Below are 24,322 nucleotides of genomic sequence, written 5' to 3'. Positions count from 1 at the left end.
ATGCCACGTTGCACAGTTCCATGGCCATCATAGGAATAGTGGCCCCTGGAGGCGGACAGTGCAATGCCCTGAGAGCGTTTACTGTGGACTTCAGTATCCTTTATTGTCCCCTTGTTGCATATGAGGAAACTGAGGTTCAGAGAGGGGATGTGACTGGCCCCAAGTCACACAGCAAGTAAACCCAGGGCCTAACTACCATCCCCTCCTGTTTCCCACTCAGCAGAGAGGACGGCAGCTGTTTCTCAGTCCGTCTCCTCAACTCACACTGGGATTTCCTCCAGGGCAGAAACCCTGTCATCACTTCCTCAGGAAAGCCTGTCCTGACCTCCTCAGAGGAGGCCAGGCCTTATTCTACCCCACCGAAGGTCCCTGCATTTTCCCTTAAAAGCAGGATCACAATTTGTAAGCACATATGGATGTAATTATTTCATGTCTGTCTCCCTGACTAGTGTGAAAGCCCCAGGGCGGCAGGAAGTGAGGCAGACCCAAGCCGTAGCCCGCCTCCTTTCCTTAGAGAACCCGACTATTGGGGAAAGCTGTGTACCCAGCGACATTACTCCCTGGTCTCCCTTTCAATGAAAAGTACCAGCTTCTGAGATGAGCCGGGAAGAGGCTGGGGACCTAATGAGAGCTCCATATTGGAGGCAGGGATGCTCAGCCAGTTCTGGGCGTGCAGCTGTTACTCGGGCAATGCGTCTGTCATCTAACCAGGCCTGAGAAGCAGAGACCCCCACGGTGGCCTTTCTCTTGGAAATATTTTTATTGGTTCTGAGATAACAGGTCTGAGGCGAGCCGGGATGGGCACAGAGCTAAGGAGGGCGGCAGAGGCTTTGCCCCGGGTCGGACATGCTGTGTGGGGCCTGCTGGCGGGCTCCCGGGCCCACCCAGCCAGCAGCGGCCGGGTCCATGGCACTGGGCGCCTGGCCTGACCTCTGCCGGCTTGGCGCGGCAGCCTCCTGGACGGCCGGCGCCCCCCCTTTCCAGTTGCAGGAGTCGTGAGTCTTTCACAGTGCGGAGGGGTGGGGGTCCGGGGTGGGCACCTCCCCGGGGTGCAGGCAGGCCCCATCCGCCTGTCCGTCCTGGGCCCCTGGCGGCTACGGCGGGCTGAGGTGGGCTCCGCTCCTCTTCTCCCCGCCACTGGAGCTTGGCGGTCCTGGAGGGACCCTGGTGGCCTCAGCGGGACATCATCCGGACAAACTCTGGGAGGGCACAGCGCGGGGTGGGGAGAAAGCAGCAGTCAGGGCCCAAACCTCTCTCAGATCAGTGGCCTCTCTCTACTGTCACTGTCCCTACCAGTGCTGGTCCCCCACATCCACTCAACCTCTTCAATCCATCCCACACAGCAGCTGGCAGGAGTGTTCTAACCTGCATATCTGACCCTTCTTAAACCTCTCATGGTCCCCACTGGATAACGTGCGACCGCAGAGCCCTCCCTGTTCCAGCCCCCGCTGACATCTCCAGCCTCACCTCTCACCGCTCAGCCCCAGCCTCTAAGCTGCGACCACACAAATCTCCTTGTCAGCATCTCGGCTGGCACGCCTTCCCTCCCTCTCACCCCTCAGCTTTCCTGCAACCTGTCCCCTCTCCCTTCTTTTTTCTTTTAACTAGACTTTAGTTTTTAGAGCAGTTTTAGATTCACGGCAAAACTGAGCAGGAAGTACAGATATCCCATATACCCCCTGCCTCCTCCACCATCGACACCCCCACCAGAGCAGGATGTTCGTTACAACCAAGGAACCTACGTTGACACGGCATCATCGCTCCAGGTTCACGGTGACATTCAGGCTGACTCTTGGTGCTGTACATTCTATGGGCTTTGACAAATGTGTAACGACACGTGTCCACTATCATAGTATCACACAGGAGAGTTTTACTGCCCTCAAAATCCTCTGTGTTCTGCCTGTCCATCCTTCCCTCCCCCTAACCACTGACCACCACTGATCTCTTCACTGTCTCCACAGTTTTGCCCTTCCCAGAATGTCATAAGTTGGAGTCACACAGTTTGTAGCCTTTTCAGATTAGCTTCTTTTACTTACTAACATGCATTTAAGTTTCCCTATGTCTTTTCATGGCTAGATAGCTTGTTTCTTTTCAGTGCCGAATAATATTCCACTGTCTGGATGTACCAGAGTTTATTTACCCATTCACATACAGAAGGGCATTTTGGTTGCTTTCAAGTTTTGTCAATTATAAGTAAAGCTGCTATAGACATCTGCTTGCAGGTTTTTGTATGGACATAGGTTTTCAGTTCCTTTGGGTAAATACCCCTTCCTTTTTCACCTGGTGGCTCCTACTCATCTCTTAGGACCCTACTTACTTGTAGCCTCCTCCAGGAAGCCTTCCCTAATCCCCCTCCAGCTTGGCAAAGGTGCCCCCACTGTACCCAACTGCCGCTATACTTCCCCCCAAACAGCATGGACTGTACTATTGGCTTCTGTTTTCCTTGCTGGTCTTGAGCTCCTCAAGGCAGGGATCAGGTCTCGGCACACCATGGGCATACAGTACATGCTGGTAGAGTGAATGGGGGTGCTGGGCTTCCAGGGAAGGGCTGTCATCTGTGGGGGTCCCTACCTGGACACGGGGTGGCCCAAAATGTTCAGATCTGGTGGAGCAGAGCCTTCTCTCAGCCCAGCCACACTCCCCTCAACCTTGAAGACCAGCTACTCCCCAGAAAAGTCCTCCCAGTCTTTGTGTTCTGGGCACATCCATGGTCTAGCACACATTTATCTTGCTCTTCTGCTCAGAATGCAACTTCCTGGAGTGCAGAGACAATGTTTTGCTGTGTTTTTTGCCCTGTATCCCATGGGCCTCGAACAGTGTCATGCACGGTGTAATGTACGTAGTGGCTGAAATTCCAGGCTTGGGTTTATGAGGCCAGCTCTGCCTCTTACTAGTTAGGAAGTGATATTACTTCTCTGAACCTCAGTTTCCTCATCTGCAACACGAGGTAGTAATGGTACAATCCCTAGAGTCATCATGAAAATTAAATGAGTTACATTAGGAGTGTGAGATTAACACATAGATAACCAACAAGGGCCAGCTGTACAGCACAGGGAACTATATTCAATAGCTTGTAGTAACCTACAAAGAATCTGATAAATAATAGATTTATATATAATATATATATTATATATTATAATATATATTTATCAGATATATATATATATAGCTGAATCACTTTGCTGTACACCGGAAACATGGTAAATTAACTATACTTCAATAAAAAAAAAATTAAATGAGACAATACATGTAAAGCTACTCAGTAGAGTGACTGGTAGATAATAAGTGTGCTGTAACAGATGATTACTAGTATGATTACTATTATTTTTAAAACACAGAGCATTCACTATCTGTCAGGTACTGAGTTCTGTGGGAATTACAGAGAGAAAGAAAATGGGGTTCCTCTTCTCCCAAAGTTCAGAGTCAAGCAGAGCTATAACTAGTATTTAGGGGCCAGTGTGAAGAATAAGAGGGAGCCTGAGGTGCTGTGAAGGCCCAGAAAGGAGGAAAGTCAACGTGGGGAATCAAGCAAGAGGTGCTGGAGGAAGTGGTCCCACTGCTGGGTCTTGAAGGATGAACAGAATTTAGCCCAAGTGAAGAACAGAATAAAAGGCATCCTGACACAAAGACTAGTATATTCAAATGAGAGCTTTGCAGGTTCATGGACCACAAGTATTGTGAGATGGTTTTAAGGTGGAGTGTGAGTGAAGGAATGGTAGGAACTGTGACCAGACAGGTGAGCTGTGGGCAGATCTCAGGGGGCCTGAGTGTCAGGTTGAGGAATGTGGCATTCAGAAAATACCCACATGGATGGATGCCAGAGTAGGTGGACAGACAGATGGATAGAGATGGCTGGGGCAGATGGACACAGGGATAGATGGATGGGTGGATAAATGGGTAGATGGATACAGATGGGGAAATCACTATACAGACTGATGGACAGATCAATGGACGTATAGGTAGAAATATAGGCAGATGGGTAGAGATTTATAAATGTATGAATAAATGTCAAGAGGCACAGATGCTTGGATAGATGGGGAGAAGTACATGGGTAGATGGATGCATGGATGAATGTGTAGAAGAATGAATAGATGCGTGGATGGATAGATAAGGGCATATATAAGTGGTTCTATGGTTAATTGTTTAGAGATGGATGAGTGGATAAATGGGCACCTGGACAGATAAAGAGATGGATGGATGAACAGATAGAAAGATAGATGGAAGGATGAGCTCAGGGATGGAAGGGGGATTAGAGAGGTGGCAGGATGGAAGGGCAGGGAGGTGGAAAGTTGAAGTGGACTGACGGTTGCATGATGGATACACACATGGAGTGCTCTATGGATGCCCACTCCTGCCTTGGTTTCTCTTCCACTCTCAAGACCCACCTACCTTCAAAGTCCACTCGTCCATCCCCATTGAGGTCCACATCTCGGATAATTTCCTCTATGTCTCGATGTCCCACCTGGTGACCCAGGAGTTTCCTCATGGCCTCCCGTAACTCACTGGTGCTTATCTCTCCATCACCATTGGTGTCAAACTAGAGAGGGCAGGATGGAGGGAGAGGCAGCTACAATACGGAGACTTTCAGAAGCAGATCCCAAGGTTGAGACCCTTCTCCAGCATCACTGTGCCTTTCCCAGACCCTTCCCAGAGCCCTTCTCTACCCAAGCTGCTTCTCCTGGTCTAGGATCCAGAGCTCAAGTTTCCTTTCAAGTAGTCATCTGGGGACTGGAATTCTAACACACTACCCACCCTCTGCCTGTCCACTGCCCACCACTCACCTCTCGGAAAGCATCTCGCAGCTCCTTTACTCCAATCATATCTGCCGTCTCCGCCAGGAGTTTAGGTCCCATTAACTCCACGAAGTCATCAAAATCCACATGGCCACCCACTGGGGACAGAGGAAAGGGCTGGGTCATCCATCTAACCATTGTCCGTCTCTGACCAGGCAACCAAGAGAACTGCCAAGCCCTCCTTGACCTGCCCCACACCAGGTCCAGGGGATAAGCAAAGGCTAAATGAGGACAGAGAGGTGACCATGGAAGGGGTGTTGTCACAGAGTGGCCCATGGGAGTGGCCAGGGCTTGACTAAGGGGCCAAGTCAGGAAGTGGATCGGGGTAGTGGATGGGAGAAAGAGACATGAGGTCACAGAGACAGGCAAAAAATTTCAGAGAAGGAGAGACAGAGACACGGGTGCAGAAAAGCAGAGAGAGAAGTCATGGGCACACGGGCTGCAGGCCTTACCCTCGCTGTGCACATGGAGCTCACCTTCCAGCAGGCTCTCTCAGTAGTTAGAAGTACTGGAGAGCTGCCCCTGGGGGCCTGCTCACAGCACTATCAGCCAGTGACTGATGGCAGCTTCGGGGATAAGTACCCAGTTGGAGAGGGGAGGGCTGGGGGGACAACTCTGGGGCGAGCCCGCTACACGAACTCCCTGCGCTCCCAGCGGAACTAGCTGCCGTCACCCACAGTGGCAGTTGCTTGAGCGCCTCCTTCACTGGCTCCTCGTCTTGGCTCCCTCACTTCCCTACTCCCTACCAACACTGTCCTTCCCTACGGAGTAAACCCCGTGCACACAAACCCTTGTCTCCTGCTCTGCTTCTGGGAGAAGCCACACAAAGACAGAGAAACATAATAATGATAGCCTCCCTCTGTTCAGCTCTTACTGCCTACCAGGTTTTGGGCTGTTTTAAACAGGTCCCCTAAAGAGAGACAGACTCACAGATGTAGAGAACAAACTAGTGGTTCCCAGGGGGGAGAGGGGGAGAGGGAGAGGCAAGATGAAGAGGTACAATTTTATATTTTATATTACATATAAAATAAACAAACTACAAGGATATATTGTACAGCACAGGGAATATAGCCAGTATTTTACAATAACATTAAACAGAGTATAATCTATAAAAACTTTGAATCACTCTGTTGTACACCTGAAACTAATATAATATTGTAAATCAGCTATACTTCAATTAAAAAAAAGAAAGAAATTTCCAGAACAGGTAAATCTGTATAGACAGAAAGTAGATTAGTGGTTGCTGAGGGCTGTGGAGGGACTTCGGGGTGATGGCAAAGTGGTACAGGGTTTCCTTGGGAGGCAGTGAAAATATTTTACAATAGATGGCAGTGATGGTTGCACAACAGTATACTAAAAGCCACTGAAGCGTATGCTTTAAATGAGTAAATTGAGGGGGAGGGTATAGCTCAGTGGTGGAGCCTAGCACGCACGGGGTCATGGGCTCGATCCCCAGTACATCCGTTAAATAAAAAATAACAATCATAATAAATAAATAAATATACAAATAAACCGAATTTACTCCCCCAAAACCCACAAAAATAAAATAAACGAATAAATTGAATGGTATATGAATTATAGCTCAATAAAGCTGTTGCCAAAAAATAAATAAATAAATAAACAAGAAAAATAAATAAATAAATATAGCCCCTGATTGACTCGCAGTGCTCTGCTCCCTGTATTGCACCCTTCATTTTACAGGTGAGGAAACTAAGGCACAGAGAGGGTCAGTGGTTTGCCCTGGGTCATGGAGCTGGGAAGAGGTGGGCCCAGAACTTGGGCCCGGGCAGAGGGGAGCAGGGGTGAGGACGGGGGCGGAAGGAGGCGCCCAGTGGAGGGACTCACGGTTCATGTTGATCTGCTGGGACAGCTCGATAAGCTCCATCTCGGTGGGCATGTAGCCCATGGTGCGCATGCAGTTGCCCAGGTCCCGGCAGTTGATGTAGCCGTCCTTGTCCTTGTCAAATTCTCTGAAGGCCTCCCGGAGCTCTGGGGAGGAGAATGAAGGTGGACGTGGCGGGGTGGGGTGCTCAGAGCCTCTGGGGCAGAGGCAGCCCGAGGGCCCACTGACTGGCGCATTCCTCCAATGCCTGGCCCCGCGGAGGATGCCCGGCTCCGTACCAGGTGTCTCTGCCTCTCTTCTCACGCATCTCCCTTCCCTCACTTTCCTGGATGGCCCCTAAGGGGCTGGCCTTACCTTCAATCTCCTCCGGCCGCAGTGATCTGTCCTGAAACAGAAGAACATACCCTATTAGCAGCTGCGAGGGGCCCGGCAGTCATACCATGCCCAGCCGTGGGCCGTCCGAGTGGCAGCGGGCCCTGGGGGGATGTGATGGGGCAGCAGCAGAGGCGTGCCTGGACCACGTCCTGGAAGGGAAAAGATGCAGCCCCACATCTCCTGCAGACACAGGAGATGCCCAGGGGCCCAGGACCCCCATCCAGCCTGGGCACAGAACCCCTGCGCCCCCGGCTCCTTATTCCAGACACAAGAATGTGTCAGGGAACAGAGCTGGTCTGGAGGCAAAAGCCTGTAAATAAAACAGGGTTAGCAGGAGGTCACGACAGAAAGAGGAGGGCACCCCCTCCCCACGACGAAACCAAGAAGAGCAGAGGAGAAGCGGCCTGCAAAGCAATGGGAGAAGTGAGGGGCAGTGGGGAGAGAAAGCGGGGACCAGATGGGCACTGAGAGGGAGGAAGAGGAGGAGGAGGAGCTGAGGGTGTGGAGGCAGGATGAGGGCTGTGCCCTGCTTCCTGGGCACCGCCCCACCTTCTCCCATTGGACCCCCAACCCAAACCTCGCCCTGTCACAAGACACAGCATAGGACCCTGGGGGCAGCCAGTGCTTCTGGCGGTGGTGGCCACTAGGGTCCAAAGTACAAGTCTCCAGCCTCATGCAGGGCCCAGGTCTCCTTGGGGAGTCAAGGCAGCCCTGGGGCGAGGCATCCAAACAGATGGCAGAGACATCTCCAAAGAGCAGGCCCGGAGGAAGCAGGGGGCAGGCTCCGGCTGGTGAGGTGCCAGTCGCCCCAGGTCTGCCCAGGAGGGAGACAGACTGACATGAAATGGATGCGGTGCCCAGCTGGACATGCTTTGCAGGCTCCGAACTGGTCCACGGGGCTCATCCTCCCCATATGTCACAGCTGCCTGCCTTTGGGCGGGTAGAACATGGGGCAGGGTGTGCCTGCCCTGAGGAAGAGCACTCCAGGTGTGGGCACACCGACTGCAAAACACAGACAACAGGAGTGTGCCACAGTGAGTGTGGGGCATCTCAGCTGTGCACATGGGCCACTCTAGCCAACAGGGTCAGGGCGGGAGGAGAGGCTGCTGCTCACTCACCCGCTCCAAAGTGGCCCCCCGGGGCAAGGGCCCCCAGCACTGGGAAATCTGAGAATCTTCTAGAAAGGGGCGGCTGAGCAACATCTTTTGGGACAAACATCTGCACAAGAAGGACCCAGCACTCAGAAGTGGCCATACATGGCAGGACTGTGCCGAGAGCGTACGTGAGCTTGGAACGAGCAGGCTGCAGGCTGCCAGGTCCTGCCGGTGACGCTTCTAGCTGCGGGTAGGATTCACCTGAAGGTGTGTGTCTCTGTGGGATGACTGTAATGACTTCCACTTAAAAAGCCTGTCACGATGCCCAGGGCAGGGGTGGTCACTGCCTTTAACACCTACCTCTTCCTAAGTCTGTCACCCACTAGCTGTTCCTAGCAACCCGGAATCCTGGGTAACCAAAAAGGAGGTTTTACCCAATGCCCTGTACCCCCAGTAAGTTAAAGTGTCAGCGTGTATATGCGTGTACACGCACGTGCAGAGAAAGCTCGCTGGGACAAGGGACAAGTCCTTTCCCACCCCTCAGGCCTCACTTCTCCAGGACCCAGCTCTGCAGCCCCCTCTATACTTCTTGTAAACCTGGAGCCAGGGAGCAGAAAACCTGGGTACCCCTTGGCAGTGTGCCTGTGGCCAGAGCTGGTCTGGCTGGTCCCTGAATCATACAGTCCCCACTGCGGAGCAGGGGGTGGTGTGTGGTGGAGCCGAGGATGCCCACCAATGTGGCAGAGAAACCATGAGGACCAATCCAGGGGGTCAGGTGGGAATGGAGCCCACCACACTCCTCGCTCCCTAACTTACGCGGCTGGGGAGAAGAACTTGGCCTCTTGACTTCCTAGCTATAAGGCCTTGGGCAGATCGGTTCAGCTGTGTGAGTCATACTCTCCTCATCTGTAAAATGGGTTAATACCAGTACCCACCCTACATTGCCTTTGTGAGGCGAGAATTGTAAAGCGTTCAGCGGGTGGTATTCAATAAACAGAACCTACCAGTGTTTGAATCTGTAAGATCATCATTAACCCCCTCCTCTCCATGACAGTTCAGATACTTCTAGGAGGCCATCCAGTGCATTGGCCACCGGTGACTATTTAAATCTGAACTGGAATCAAAGAAAATTAATAACTCACTTCCTCAGTTGCGCTAGCCACATGTCAAGGGCTCAGAGCCACACAGGGCAGTGAAGATTGTAGAATGTTTCCATCATCATAGAAAGTTCTGCTGGATGGTACCACGTATTCAGTACTGTGGTTCAGAGCACAGGAGGCCCTTGAGTCAGACTCCCCAAGTCTGAATCCTACCTCCGTTGCCTACCAGCCATTACCTTGAGCATGTTACCCCTCCAACTCAGTTTTTTCATCTATAAAATGGAGGTGATAATTGTACCTACCTCTTGGAGTTGCTCTGAGGCAATGCACCAATGCCCTTACCACAGTGCCTGGCACATAATAATTGAATAAAAAAAAAACCCCGAACAATATTAGCTGCTATTATTTCTGGCTGGTGGATACAGACTCCCCAGTGCTTTGCAGCCACGAGCAGGAAAGTTTGGAGGTCAGATTCATAAGCTGAGGGTTTGAGGTGTGTCTGTTGGGGGATGCGCATTGCTGTGCACAGAGCACCCTCTTCTTCCCAGCACCTCCTCATGCCCTGTGAAGCCAAGTCGAGCACAGCTCCATCGGGCCCAACTTACGTACAGGCTGCCTGTTCTCCGCGAAGCCCTTACGCAGGAAAATGCAGGCCGGGCCCAGCAGGTTGTGCATGACGGCACAGTTCTGGGCCAGCATCAGGAGTGGTCCGGGGAGCTCACCGCTGGCTGCCAGCCCCTCCTCGCTCATCTGTACCACCGTGTAGCTGGTCTCCTCCTGGCGCATCTTCAGCCGGCACCCAGCAAATACAAAAGAGGCAGAGCATCACCTCTCTGCCCAACTGGGTCCTCCTGCCCCCAGAAGGGGCCCTTCTCAAGAGAAGACCTCTGAGAGGCAAACAGCTGGGTGCAGAGAGCCCTCAGGATGTATGGGGGCAGGCATCAAACTGGTCCAGCGGATAGAGTCGCCGATCCTTGACCAAAACGATGCTCCAAGGAGAACTGGGTGTGATACCCACTGTGTGGCACACGTGCGGGCACACACACACACACACACACACACGTGCACAGAACCACATGCTCGTGTGCATGCAGAAGCTCAGAGAGAGAAATAGGCAGAGGGAGGCTCCTGTGCATTCAGGGAATAGTGTCCTTTCCCAGGATGCTCCCAACAGCCCCGTACAATTCCTGGGGCTAAGCCCCCCACTGACTTTTGACCCTACTCCCTCTGGAACCCACTGGAAGGCAGTGAGGACTGTCAGAGCTGGCCCCAGAGAGCAGGATCAGCTAGTCTGCTAGACCAGAGGTTGCAGACGCAGGTGCCATAGCGAATGGAAATGAAGCAGGCAGGTGTGAGAGGTGGGGCCTGGGGCAAAATGGATGCTGTGTGTCCCTTCTGAAGGGACAGCATTACATAACTCCAGCCTGGTGTTGCCAGACCTTCTGATTTAAAGCACCGAGTGGCTAAAGAAAGCGCATCTGTGGGTCAGATTCCACCCAGTTTGTGGCCTCGAGCCTGGACGCTCTCTACCACCAGCAAGCCTCCTCCTAGCCCCTCCTGCCCTCCCTGGCTCCCTGCCTGGCCCAGCCCGCAGGACCTCCAGAGGCTGAGGCAGGGGCCCTCTCTGCTTACCGAATATAGCTGTGCTCCCAGGCCCCGGTCAACCCATCCTCCTCCCTGATGGTTCCCACGCAGCTATAAAAAGTCAGCACTGCCCACAGACTGTCCCCTTAGGACCACAGCAGCGCCCAGACATAACATTCTATTCCCCCCAGCCCCCTCAACCAGGATGCCCAGTGTCCCCCCGGAATACAGGTCAGGGCAGTCTGCCTTCAGCCCTGAGCTTGGATGCCTCCCCCCTACATGGGGATTTGAAGCCAAACCTTCCAAGGAAAGAGAGAGCAGTGGAAACTCAGAGCTCTGGGGTCCTGCACACCCTGCCCATCCATCCGGCTGCACCCTCGGCTGCCAGGTTCCTCCAGCTCAAAGAAGGCCACGTCCAGCAGAAGATCCTAAGATCTAAAGGGTAGGCTGCCCTCCCAGGCGGAGAAGCAGAGCCACTTCCCCATCTCACCTTGTCTTCTCATGCTCCTTCTCCCCAAAGCCCCACACTGGGGGCTACAGTCTTGACTCCCTTCCAACTTCCTAAGCTTCTTCCAGAGAAGAAGGAACAATATACTGGTTCCTCAAAGGGTAAGCAGCAACTCAGACCCGAGGTGCAGGACCTCAGTCCAAGGCCCAAGTTCAGAGTGCCATAAGGGTCACTCCAGGTCATCTTAGAACTTGAGGGTGTCAGATATGACCAGGAGTCCACTCTGGTTTAATGGCCAGCAGAGGTTCAGCGCCTCAGCCACACTCATGCAGGCTTCAGGGACCAGGCTAGAGCAAGGGCAGGACCACAGAGACTTTCCCGACTGGGAGGGTGGCTCAGAGGAAGCCCAGGAATTGACAGTGGCTTAACCCCAGGAAGTAATCCCAGGAGATGTGTGTAGAGAATCAGCCTTTTCTTCGTTTCTGGCTGACTCTCACTCCCTTGGCTCAGATAAGCGCACCCAGGAGGAGGAGGCAGCAGGCGGCACAGAACTCCGGGAGGAGCTTTAGTATAACTGGCTTTGGACTCAGTCTTGGGGACAAATTCTGGCTCTGCTGCTTGCTTGCTTGCTGTGTGACCTTTGGCAGGCCACTTCACCTCTCTGTGCTCTGGCTTCCTGCTCTGTACTATGGGGATAATCAAGGCTCGTCACAGGATTCTGTGAGAGGTAAATGAGCTATTTCATTGTGCCTAGAGCGTGGTAAGAGCAGACTACGTGGAGTTGCCATGGTGATGACAATGACGATGAAAACGATGATGACAATGATGATGATGCAACTTAAGAGATACTGGGTACCAGAAGGCATTTACTTCTGGCTGCAGAGGAAGTGGGAGAATATTTGCCAATCAGGAAAGAAGTGAGAAGGGTAGAGAAAAATTTTCTCCCACAAAGGATGAACCAGTGACGACTGGGGAATTTCCACTGCATCTCTTGATCATAACCCTGCCTGGCACCAAGTTGCCCCGGGAGGTTGCTGTTCTTCCCTGGCCAGTGATGGTACCTGACAGCCGGTCCTGCCCTGCTCAGATCCTGTAAGAGTTTGCCTCTCTCTGTCTGTGACCAAATCCCGGCTACCACTTAGGAAGCCAAGTGGGCAACAGCCCACAGCTGACAGTGTTTCCTGGCACTGAGGGGACATCTCTTGAGTGTGGCAGGGCAACAGGAGGGGCCGGCACGCCTCATGACCTAACAGCTTTCTAACAACACAAGCTAGCCAGGAGTGTGTGCCCTCTCAATGAAAGGATTCCAGGAGAAGTTGAGTGAGGAAGTATCTGGTGAGGCGGGAGAGGGCATTGCCGCAGGGAGTGGGAATTTGGACTAAGATGACCTGTAAGGTCAGATTCGGGACTCTATGAACACCATCTCTGAGAATACCTTCTCTGCAGGAAAAAGAGAGAGGCAGCCTCTTTTAGAGACAAAAATAAAAACAAAATACCAGCCCTGGATTCACACAGACTAGGTTTACATCCCAGCCTTGCTTCCAGGGGACTGTGGGATCTCAGGAAAGCTCTTATCTCTGAGTCTAGCTCCTTTCTCGATAAAATAGCCAAGAGAACTACTTGGCAGAAAAGAGCAGAAGAGATAACCAATATGGAAGATATTGTAGCTATTCAGGAAAAAAGCAATTATTACTATGAAAAAAACCCCATGAAATTGAATGCAACAAATTTTATGATCTTGTGCTGTGGTCTCTAGACTCAAAACCTCTCCTGTTTCCCTTTTTTCCTCCATCCCCCTTCTCAGAAAACCCAGAGTGGAAAAATGATGATTATGATGATAATACTAACTAGCACTTACTGAGTACTGTATTCCAGGCAGTGTCCACAGCAGTTTAGCCCTTTAGATCACCTTAGGTGGTAGATGTTAGGACTTCCACTTGATGGACTAGGGAACTGAGACCCAGAGAGGTCAAGTAATTTAGCCAAGGTCATATGGCTAGAAAGAGGAGGCCTGAGGAGTCTGACTCTTAGGGGCTCTCCTGTGTAAGGGAAGACGGGTGGGATGGGACAGAAGAACAGTTCTTGTTCTTAAGTACACCTCTTTAATTAAGCTCTGGACAGAACCCAGGAGAAGCGGTCCTCTGGACTAATTCAGATCCATCTCTGCTTCTCTGCAACAGTGTGGAGGCCACTTCTGATGCAAAAGACTCTCCTTTAAGATGACAGATGATGGTGGGGGGGGGGGGTGTGCACAGACGAAACAGTCAGCCCTCGGAAGGATCCAAGGAACAGTGAAGATTAAGAGGAATTTGATGTGAGCAGCTTAGCTAAGTGAGGAAGACGATGAGCAGAAAAGCCCAAAATGTCCTAAATCAAGAGGCTGTCAAACTAACCGAGGAGGTAGGATGGGGTTGGGGGCAGAGGTGCCATCAGCTAACCTGAGACCTTGGGTAAGTCACTTAACCTGAGTGGTAATCAAGTTCTTTGTCTGGAAAATGAAAGAATGGGAGGAAAACATCCCTACCATTTCTTCTTCCTTTAAATAACATCTATGAGTTTCTTCTCTGACTACAGAGGGCTGGAAATACAGGCAGAGCCCTCCTCAAGAAAGACCCTCAGATGTGAGCCCAGGCTTGCAGGAAAGACGCTTTGGAGGTGATTATTTGCTTTCCGAAAGGAATTCTTGCAAAAGGATATCATCCTGGTGTATAAGCAATACGTCTACTACAGAGAGCAACTTACATCTGCCTTTGCTCTGTATCCTATTTCTCAGTGGAAACAACCCTGGGTCTGGTCCTAGCTGCAATTCTCTGACCTGACTCAAGAATTATCAAGGGTAGAAGGGGACACCCGCCTTGGTTCCTTTCAGTAGCAATAGGATCTATTTCAAAACCCACAACTCTGAAGGCTTACAGACCACTAGAGAGGATCAGAGACCCTCAAAGGAGATGAATCAGCCCCCGTCCCACTGCTGGGATGGAACCGCAGCAGCAGCACGGTCAAAACCCTCTTCTGATCCCACTAGCTCCAAGCTGAGGTCTGTCCAGTCACATCCTAAGGATCCGGGCTTTTCACTTTACAGCCCAGGAGCTAGCGGTTTCTTTCCTAAATCTCATGCAAATTCCCAAACGCAGCTCCCCATGCAACTCTAAGTCCCAACTTCAGCTCAGAGCCTGGGACATAGAAAACTGTTAGGGGAGGGAATCTGGAGGTAGGAACAGGGAAGCGGCTCTAGACAGAACCCACGGGAAGGGTAGCAAGCTTCAGATGCCCACCGTCTCCACGCCCAGCCTCTGGGGCAGATGGCAAGATGCCCAACCGCCCCCCTCACCCCATCTTGGGAACTCCAAGAAACATACCTTCCTTGAGAGATTTCTCAGTGGAGACTTGACACAGTTGCCCATCCTAAGCTGAGACAGCCCCTCTCAGGATCCCCGGGTCCATGAAGGAGGCTCCTGGGGTCTAAGAGACCTTAGTCCCAGTCACCGCCAACCCCAGCCTCCCTCTGCCTGCGCCGCTCTTCCTCCAAGACCGATCTGAGCCCTCTCTCTTGCGTGCGTGCTCTCTTACTCGTCTGCCTGCTCCTGCTCCCTGATTTTTTTTTTTTTTTTGGTGGATTGTGTGTGTGTTTGTGTGTGGAGGTTTAACTTTCTGGACACTTTCTTAAGGAGATGAAGGCAGGAGGGGAGAGTGCAGGCACAGAGAAAATCGCCTGGAGAGCGGATGGCAGAGGGCAGCCAAGCTGGAGAAGACAGCCGGATCATCTACATCAGATTAGAGCTGAGTCCGCTCCCCGGTTCACTCCCCTTCCCTCGGCCCCTCCTCTCCCGCTGTCAAATCTGCAGGGAGATTGCCTCGGGGAGGGGAGCCCAGAATGGCAGCTGCGGCTGGGAAATAGGCCAGCAGACCCAGAAGGGGAAGCAGGCTACTTTGGGCCCCCAAAGCCAGGGTGCATCTCAGTTTCCAGCCTTCTGTGTGCATTCATAGACACACATGCGCTCGCGCGCACACGCACACACACACACACGCATATGCAAGTACCCAGGAACAAACACGCATCTTAATTGCCCCCCGGTAATTGCAGCTGGATTGAGAGCCGGCAGCTCCAGTTGAGGCTCTGGGAGATCTTGTGACGACTCTCCATCACACTCCATTTTTCACACTTGCCTCGTCATTGAAATGGGATGAGGCTCCAGGGCTGGACGCACAGCTGAGCCAACGGCAGCTCCTTCTGCTCCTTCACAGTGTGCTGTCTCTCCCACCCAAGGGAAATTGAGAGCCAGCCCTGAGCGGGTCCTGATGGAGGCAGTGCTGGCACAGCAGGCGGGAGCAAGCCAGGGTTATGAACCTTCTAATCCTCTGTCTGATCCTGAGCAAGGATCTGTCCCCAGCTTCCTCGGGGTGCAGAGCAGAGAGGCCACCCTTTGCAAACCGGTCTTCAAGGTCTCACGGGTAGAACTTTTTAGGTAACTGACAATTCCTGGTCTCTCCAGGCTCCAGCTTTGATGGGAATTCATCGAAAGCCTCACTTGTCACCTTCGAGACCTACAGCCCGAGCCAGGGGAGCCAGAAGAGGAAGTGTCCCCGTTTCCCTGCACCCAGCTTCTCCCAGTAGGGGGCACCAGAGTTAGGCTGGGAGGCTGAACTCTTCTCAGGATGCAAAAACCTTTACAGGCACCGTTTGTAAGTTTCAGTTCAGAGAGGCTCCTCTCAGAGGGACTTTCAGTCCAGTTTCTGGGGACTAGTCAGAACCCCCCCGAGGGAAGATGGGTGGGGGCGCTGCCCAGGTGCCACAGGCCCGCTCCCAAAGGGCTGGGGAAGGAAGTCCCTGGATAGCTCTTGTGACGGGACTGCTGACGACAATGGAATAGTTTAATCAGGGGAGTCATTCAACAGTCAAACCTCCGGAGGGAGATAAGGAGAGGGAGGGGCACCCCCTGAGGACAGGAGGAGGGGGCTGGGGGAGGGTTGCTGACACCTCCAGGGCAGGAAAAGAGGGGAAGACGCTGTTGAAGGCTGGCATGGGAGGAGCTAATAGGTAACCAAAATGCTTTCTTCAAAGACCTGTTCCTCGGAACCAGAGACCAGAGCGGCAAGGCAGGGTCAGGGGAAAAGCAATGGACTCAGATGAATGGGAAGGCTCTGGAAGCCTGCAGTTGAGTCCTGGCTCTGCCAGCTTCTGAGTTCTGTTTCCACACTTGGTTATAAGGTGTCCGTAGGAAAAGTGCGTGGCACATAACAGGTACTTGGTAAGTAATTATTAAAATGGAAGAAAGAAGTTTCACTTGTTCCACGTGCTTGGCTCCGGGGACATTGTGGGAACAAGATAAACACGGTCCTTGCTTTCAGGGAGCTTATATTCTAACAGGAGGGCAGGAGATATTAAAGAGCTAACAACGTACTTAATTATATTTCAGGGAAATGCTATGAAGGACAAAAACACAAAAACTCTGAAAATATGAGACAGAGGGATCTGACTTGGTCTGAGGGGATCAGGAAAGACTTGTAGATGAAATCTAGAACATTGATCATCTGCAAACTCTTTTGAAAAGCTAGAACCCACCATGGACCCCAGAGGGGAGATGAGTTAGGCTCCAGGTACAAACCCAGTGCATATTAACTAAATGGGTGAATACACGAAAAGGCAGCACGGTGTAAAGCAGAGGTCCTCAGTGCTGGCTGCAGACCAGAATCCGCGGGGATGCTGACGGAGTAGGTGTAGGTGAGCCCTGGGTATTGGTGTTGTTTAATAGTGCAGGTAATTCTAACCTGCAGCCAGTGTTGGGAAGCACTGATATAGAGGTAAAGAGCTTAAGCGCAGAATTTGACAGACTTGGGTTCAAATCTTGTCCTGCTGCCTACCAACTACGTGACCTCGAGGACTTGTTCAGCTTTCTGAGCCTCAGTTTCTTTATTTATAAAATGTGTACTCGAATAACCCTTCCCTCATGGGACTCTTGTGAGGGGTTAATGAGATAATGCACTCTAAAGGCTTGGTACAGTGCCGAGCACCCAGAAGATGCTCCTTCCTCTGCCTGGCCTTGGTCTTAAAGGCCCTGGCAGGAGCCTCCTTTCACACAGCAGGGCACACCCACTGGGTCAGCCCTGGTGACTCCCGCCCCCTGCAGGCCAGCTCAGAGCACAGCACCCGTTTGTCGACCTTGGATTTGCCTCTGTTCTTGGAAACCGGAGACAGCAAAACCAGGCCCCTATGGAGAAGTCATGCACTTTGAAGAAACCCCACCCTTATTTAGGGAGAGGGTGCTGACACTAGCTGGAGGCTTAAGGGCAGCAGGGGATTTGGGATTCAAACCCAGAGCTTGCTTACGCTATTTTGGGTTGGTCAGATAACGGTGGTGGTAGTTCTGAGGGACCAGAGTAAATACTGACCTTGAGCAGGCAGATGGCCTGACCTTCAGCAGGAATTTTATGAAGGGTTGAATGGTGGGGGCTTCCCTAAGGAGCAAAGCACATCGCATGGCCCTACCTCCCCAACCCTATGCACTGCGGTAGCAGCCCCCAGGCCTCCAGAAGCCACACTTAGAGTTCTGGAATGGGATAATAGGATCAGAGGGATGAGAAGGATAAACCCGTTGCTGATGATTCCTGATTAGGGGGGAGGCTGGCTTTGGGCCCTGACCAGTCCTCTCGCCAGCATTTGAACTTGGATGGTGGCCCAGTGTTAAGGCATTCTGGGAAAGCTGGGTCGTAACCTGAGAGGTGCTTTGTGGATGCTTCTGACAAATAGGAAACACACATATGTGGCTTTCCACCAGCCGACATGGCGTGACCCTGGCAGGTTGGTTGGAGAGAGACACACCACATCACAGTCCTGCCATTTACTTCCTCCATGACCTTTGAACAAGCCACTTCCCCTCTCCTGAGCCTGTTTCCTCATCTCTAAAATAGGAGAGCATAATGCTAACTTTCACAGGTTGCTATGAAGATAAGGTAATGAGATGACACTTGGTCCATCGCTTACTGGGCTCTGGACAGAGGTCTCAAGTACCAGTGTCACTTCCACTAAACCTACAAACTGATACGAAGTCACTCCTATCACCTGTGACTGATGTTAACCACAAACTGACCTTCTCTTCCCCTTCCCCAGGCCCCAGAGAAAAGCCACAGGGGTCCCAGCCCTCTCAGAGAGCAGTAGGGAGCGCCTTGGCTGGCAGGATGAGTAACATATCCAAGCCCTCATTCTAGCTGCTAGGAGGAAAACCATTGTGGTCTCCCTCTCTCATTTAAACTACAGGAACTAAGAAACTCTGAAGTCCAAAGACTGGACATAACCAGTCATTCAGTTTTTCATGTATTACATACCTTGAATTCCCTTATGTGCAAAGCAGTTTGGGAACTGGGCTAGCCTACTCAAATCAGAACAGATGTCTCTATAGCTAGAGAAAGGGAAAGGATGGGGTGGAGCTATGGGTTTTATTCACATTTGCCTCCTCTCCAAGAGGTGTTTCTTCCCAAACTCGGGATAAGGAATGGGAAGACTGTTCTTAAAAGGGTCTTCCAAGAGTTGCCCCCAAGTCATGCCTATTCTGATTTAATTTCTGATACCACATCTTCTCTCTAGGCAGCTGAGTGGCTTGACCTTAGCTGGCCACAAAGAGGGTACTAGGGGAGGTCCTTTGTCATTTAGCATCGTCCTTTAGTGGCCTTCCTCACTTGGCTCAGAAATAGCTTTCAAAGCATCTTACATAGGCCCTCATTCTGACAATTAATCTATTAATAATAATAATAATAATAATAACATTAATGAAGGCTGAACCTTTTTATAGCACTTACTCGGAGCCAGGCCATTTGACATCCTTAATCCTGTATAACCCTCATAATAGCTCTGCAAGGTATATTTTGTCAATCTCATTTCTGGATGAAGAAACCCGACCAGAGAGAGGAAATAGCAGACCTGAGGTGACAGCAATAGGAAGTGACATTGCTGGGACTGGAACCTGAAGCTTCATTCTCTTCCAAGCCACCATTCCCTGCTGTAGCCTCGAAACCACACCATCTCCCTGCAGGCAGTAAGTTTGCTCTGTGAGGTCACTGGAAGAATCCTAACTCCTGTCTCCCTCACGCAGGAGTATCTCTTGGTACCCTCAATGTCACTTCAGCCTCTGGCCCTCCCTGACTCTATTATGAATGGAAAGAAGTCCTGACACAGCCCTTGGTGGTTAACGAACAATAACAACAACAGTAATAATAACTAACATCCATGGACCCTTGCTCTGGGCCACTCACAGGGCTAGTTTCTATACATATCTCTATATCCCATTGAATTTCCCCCAACCCACTGAAATACTATGATTCTATTTTGCAGATAAAGAAACACAGGCTTACTGAGATTAAATGATTTACCGAAGGTTAAAAAAAAAAAAAAAAGGAACTTGGGAGACAAGAAAAATACACTTCCCCAGGGCTATATTTTGCCCTAAGCAGATCCTATCTGGAGGTTTATATATTCAGAACCTCATTTCCCTTCTCTTGGTCTTAACCCTGTCTCTAAGGACAGAAATCTCCATGCAAAGAGAAGGAATGGAAAGATTAATTCTCAGAGGAGCCTGGAGACTCTGACACAGAAGTCCCAGGCCGGGTTTGGTTGTCGTTACTGTGGTTGGAGCAGATGCCTTCGAGCTGTCAGCGGGAAGCCCAAACCGCGCGCACCAAGCTTTACAGAGAAAGTGTGCTGCTCCAGAGGCAAGAGCGTCCAGAGGGAGTAAATATTTGATGGGACCTTCTAGGTCTTCCTGAATCAGGTGACCCTGGTGACATTTCAGAACATGAGGCTGGAGAACAGCCTTTATTTCATGACTGAGAAGGTAGAAGGAGGAAGCACATGAGCTGAAATGCCCTGAACTCACCAAGGGCCCAGGCAGGCAAATTCTGCAAGACTAGAGAGAACGGGCTCTTTTTCCAGCAACCAAGTCAGATCACCAGCCAACTCAATAACGAGAAAGTGTGTGATTGTACCCTTCCAAATGGCTAGACCGAAGGCTCCAAAGTAGCCAGAACCCTGGCTACCCTGTTCACTTTCATCTCTGTAGTGCCCAGCAAATGCCCGGGCAAAGTAGGCAACCAAAAAATATTTGCTAAGCAGACGAATAGCTGTCACCAACTCAACAACACAGTATCTCTTGTGCAACCCAAACCCACTGACTTCACAGACCACTCCTGCCCTGACACCCGACACCCCCTCACTAATACAGAAGCCACTGCAGTGAAGTCCCTCAGCACATCACCGCACTAACTCTCACAGCTCTGCATCCAAATCTCGACTCTGGAGAACTGTTTCCAGTGAACTCGGCTAACGAGGGCTCCCCGCAGGAACAAAGCCACACCGCTGCCCCATCACACCACCACAGCTGCCCCGTGCAACCCGAGTCTACGTGCAGCTGCCTTCATGTCAGACCTCCACAGGCATCAGCTGCTGCGGCGTAGTATTTTGAAAAGGAACGTGCAGATCTGAAGCAAAACACACACGGCCTCCTTGGAGTTCTGATCCAGCATGGCAAGCCAGGAGCCTGAAACGGCTTCTTTACGCTACATCCTAGCACAGAAACACACAGGCCCCCCCTCTTTTCCCACACATCACGCAAACACTCTGATCAGACCTCCGCATTACATCCCTCCTCAGCTGCCGCAGAACCGTCTCCATGCTGTGCCAAAGAGCTTGACTTAATTATGGACTCAGAACTAGAGGAAATCCTAGCTTTGCTCAGAAGTTCACAGGTTCCTTTCTGCTGAGCCTCTCTCCCCAGCAGCACATCCCCAAACTGTAGACCTGGATTACACACCATGGGGCTATTTTTAAAGGGCAGCTACTCAGCTGCCTGCGGCTCTTGAGAGAAAGGAAACAAAACGAGCCACTAGCGAACCCTTAGTGAACTTTCTGACCCTAGAATGTACACCAACTCAGGCTAGGGGGTCTCTGGGTGTTATTGCACGTCCTACAACTCAACAGCTGCCCACTGCCATCCTAACATCATCCCTGGAGTGACAAGCTCCTTCAAACATCCCGAAGTTCCAGGTTGAACCACAGCTCCACATAGCCCTCCAGGTCTGTCCAGACATTACTTCTCTTTTCTCATATTTTTAGCTCGCCTAACTTTCCCCAGGTCTTTAGGACCAACACAGGAAATGGCTAGGGTTCCTCATCCCCAGGTAAGGCCGTGTACCCCGAGGTCTCCACTCTTGACCCCTAGACTCCAAACCCATTGCTCTCTTGGGATCGCTCACTGGCCGTCTTGGCCGGAGGCCAGAGGAGTGGGTTTGGCGCCACCTGCTCGGAGCACCCCTGCTTGACCCTTGCGAATCTTCTGGCGGTTTGTGGAGGTCGCTCCCTTCCAGGACTGGCCCATACTGGCCCATGGAGGGAGGCTAGGAGGTGGTGCCCGCCCAGAAGAGGCCCGGAGCGTGGACAGCGCACAGGGTGCTGAATCAGGCACGGGGGAGGAGGAGCGCGGGCCGGGGCGCCGGGCTGCCGAAGGACCAGAGGAGCACGACCCCGGGGGCCGCGGGCAGCGGGAGGAGGGCTGTGGGCGCGCAGCCGCGGCAGGGTCCCGAGCGCCTCTCCGGGAGCGGGCGGGAGGCGCGGCCCTTACCTGGCCGAAGGCGGAGCTGAGCATGGGGCGCAGCTGGTGGAGGAACGGGTCTGCCTCGGACGCGGCGGCTGGAGCCGAGTCCCCGCGACCCGGGGCTCGCAGCGAGCCCCGGAGGCCGAGCGCCGGGGACAGCCCCCGTTCCTCCCCATCCCGCCCGCGGGCCGGCGGCAGCGGCGACGGCGGCGAAGGTCGGGACGCCGCGGCCGGCGGCGCCTCCCGGGGCCTGCAGTGCGCCTGGGGGAGCCCGCGCCGGCTCCCCCGCGCGCCCTCCTCTCGCGGCGCCGGCCGGCACAGGGGCCTTCGCGAACTGGGGTCCCCGGACGGCGGCGGCGTGCCCGGACAGGGGCCGGGCAGCCGGCGGCTGGGCAGCACTGGCTCCCGGGCAGGGCCGTGGCGGGGAGCCCGGCTGCCCCCGCTCGCCGCCGCCGCCTTCAGGAGCGACGTCTTGGACTCGCTTTTGGCGATGTGCGAGCTCATCGCGGCGGGGCCCGCGCTCGCATGGCCCGGCGGGGGCGGCGCGGTGCGGCGCGGCGCGGGGCCCCCGGCGGGCAGAGAGCGGGGCGCCCGGCGGGAGCCGAGCCCGAGGACGCGCTGGAGGCGGGCGCCGTCCCCCGGCCGCTTAAATGCGGCCCCGTCGCCGCCGCCCATGTGACAGCGCAGCTTCTACGCCCGGAGCCCCGAGCTCCCCGGCGGCTGGCGGTGCGGATCTGGGGGGGCTGCCGGCTGTCCCCGAAGAGCCCACCCCCGGCTCCCGGGCAGCCCAGGTACCGCGGCGCCCCGCCTCTTGCCCCGCCCCGCGCTCAAGGAGCCCCGCTTCCGGGCGGCCCCTGGCGGCCGAGGGGGCGCTGCGGCGCGGAGACGCGAGTGCAAGTAAAGGGGCTTGGCGAAGGGCCCCAAAGATGCCCAGACCTCGGTGGCACCAGCAGTGCCCCCTTAACACGCCCGGAGGCTCCCAATGACCCGGAACAGCCGGTACCTCCAGAAAGGCTGGTGGGGTGCACTGCCCAGGGGGTACAACTTTGGAAATGAGGACGAGAGAGAGGTGCAGTAAACTCAGACCCGAAGAGGATGAAGGCACGCTACGTATGCCACCGTCATTACAAACGCCGGAGCCGAAACGGCGTGGCAGGACACTGCAGGAAGGAAAGGCTCCACTCTGTGGGGCCTTCATCCACTCCCAGTACCCTGGAGTGAGACCAGGATGACCCTAGTAAAGCAGCCACAGAATTTTCTGTTCTCATAACAGAAGAGAAGCCAGGTGGCATCGGCATAACCTGGATATTGCAGGGTCTGGAGATGCTCAAGTCTCAGGTAGGACCCATTAGCTGCCCCTCCACCTTTCGTCCCCCCTCTCACCCTCATGCCCATCTAAGATGTTAGAGAAATGCCTGCTCTTGGTAGGCAGCCAGAGAGCCACACAGACCTGGTTTGAATCTCAAATCCCAGCTCTGCCACTTATTATCTGGGTAACTTGGGCAAGTGTCATCAGCCTCTCTGAACCTTGTTTTCCTGTTATGTAAAATGCAGATTATAATCATAACTAACTTCTTGGTAACATCCAAGGACACCGTCACATAAGAGGCCTAGCCCAGTGGTGGCAATAGGGCACTTGTGCCGTTTAGCCATTTCCCTTCCCTCCGCATCTCATAAGGCCCCACCCACCACTCTCGAGTTAACAGGATACTTGAGATTGGAAGAGGGTGGGGTGTGACCCTCCCAGGCTCTCCCTGTCCTGGTTTCTGGCCCAGATGCCATCTATGCATGAGAATAGGACAAGTCTGGTCACTGCTTAGCTTCCATAGAAGGACAGATGGACAGATTGCCAGTATGCTACACGTCCGTCATGCCAAGGGTTCATCCTTCTCTGCATTGTCTGCATATGCAGGCATATAATTCCATATGCAAGGAATTAAGAAAAACAGGATGGGTGGGGAAAATAACTGCCCAGAGGCCAAAGAGAACCAGGTAGGTTCCTCTTGTTCTCCAGCAAATTGGTCCCCAGCTCACCTCATCTAAAGGACTGAATGGCCTTATTAAAGCCATTCGGGTTCCTAAAGCACAAATACTGAGGCAGCCTGGGGTGCAGCAGCCCTGAAACCTCATTGCCATGTCCACTCGGAGAGGAAGATGTAAAGGGTCCACTCTCTCGGGGTCTGAGGTCCACTAGCGTCTCACCTGTTCCAAACCTCAGCATAATCAGTGTTAGGCAGGATTAACAACAAACGTACATTCTGGATAAATCACAGGAGATAAAGTACCTTATCAAATCCCTCTGGAGCCGATGATGGGATGACGTGGGCTGAACGGTATTCTAAAGCTCTGCTGTGCCACTCTTGGTCAGCTTTCTGCACGTCCCTAAATATTCTTGGGCAAGACCTCTGTCAGCGACTCATTTCTGAAAAAGTGAAGAACTTGGTTATATCACTTATGCTGTCAGAGTCCACAAAACAAATCAAGATTATGTTCATGGAAGGAAAA

At 52.8% G+C, this 24,322-nt stretch overlaps 1 protein-coding gene across 2 annotated transcripts; it reads right to left on the bottom strand.

Annotated features, from left to right (window-relative positions):
* Nucleotides 1-743: 743 nt before the first annotated feature.
* On the bottom strand, nt 744-22,545 carry CABP1 (calcium binding protein 1). 2 transcript variants are annotated; one of them, XM_064481201.1, is made up of 7 exons: nt 14,597-19,536; nt 9,815-9,991; nt 6,991-7,021; nt 6,639-6,782; nt 4,782-4,891; nt 4,390-4,537; nt 744-1,199 (listed from the first exon to the last, which is right to left on the bottom strand). In XM_064481201.1, exons 1-7 carry the CDS (start codon nt 14,639-14,641, stop codon nt 1,174-1,176), a joined length of 681 nt encoding a protein of 226 aa, XP_064337271.1. In that variant the 5' UTR covers nt 14,642-19,536; the 3' UTR covers nt 744-1,173. The 2 variants fall into 2 exon arrangements, with proteins under 2 accessions (XP_064337271.1, XP_064337270.1); XM_064481200.1 differs by lacking the exons at nt 9,815-9,991; nt 14,597-19,536 and adding an exon at nt 21,845-22,545.
* Nucleotides 22,546-24,322: the final 1,777 nt, after the last annotated feature.

Source organism: Camelus dromedarius, chromosome 31 (assembly GCF_036321535.1).
Source record: "Camelus dromedarius isolate mCamDro1 chromosome 31, mCamDro1.pat, whole genome shotgun sequence".
Lineage (NCBI taxonomy): Eukaryota > Metazoa > Chordata > Mammalia > Artiodactyla > Camelidae > Camelus > Camelus dromedarius.
Note: the sequence above shows the minus strand (reverse complement) of the source record. Positions and strands in the feature narration are given on the sequence as shown.

Bases quoted from the DNA above. Each gene is read 5' to 3' on its own strand.
- CABP1 (XM_064481200.1), bottom strand. From the start codon at position 22,492: ATGGGCGGCGGCGACGGGGCCGCATTTAAGCGGCCGGGGGACGGCGCC. The intron at 4,892-6,638 runs GTGAGTCCCTCC...CTCTGTCCCCAG, and splicing joins CCAGCAGATCAACATGAACC to TGGGTGGCCATGTGGATTTT. The intron at 4,538-4,781 runs GTGAGTGGTGGG...TGCCCTCTCTAG, and splicing joins TGCGAGATGCTTTCCGAGAG to TTTGACACCAATGGTGATGG.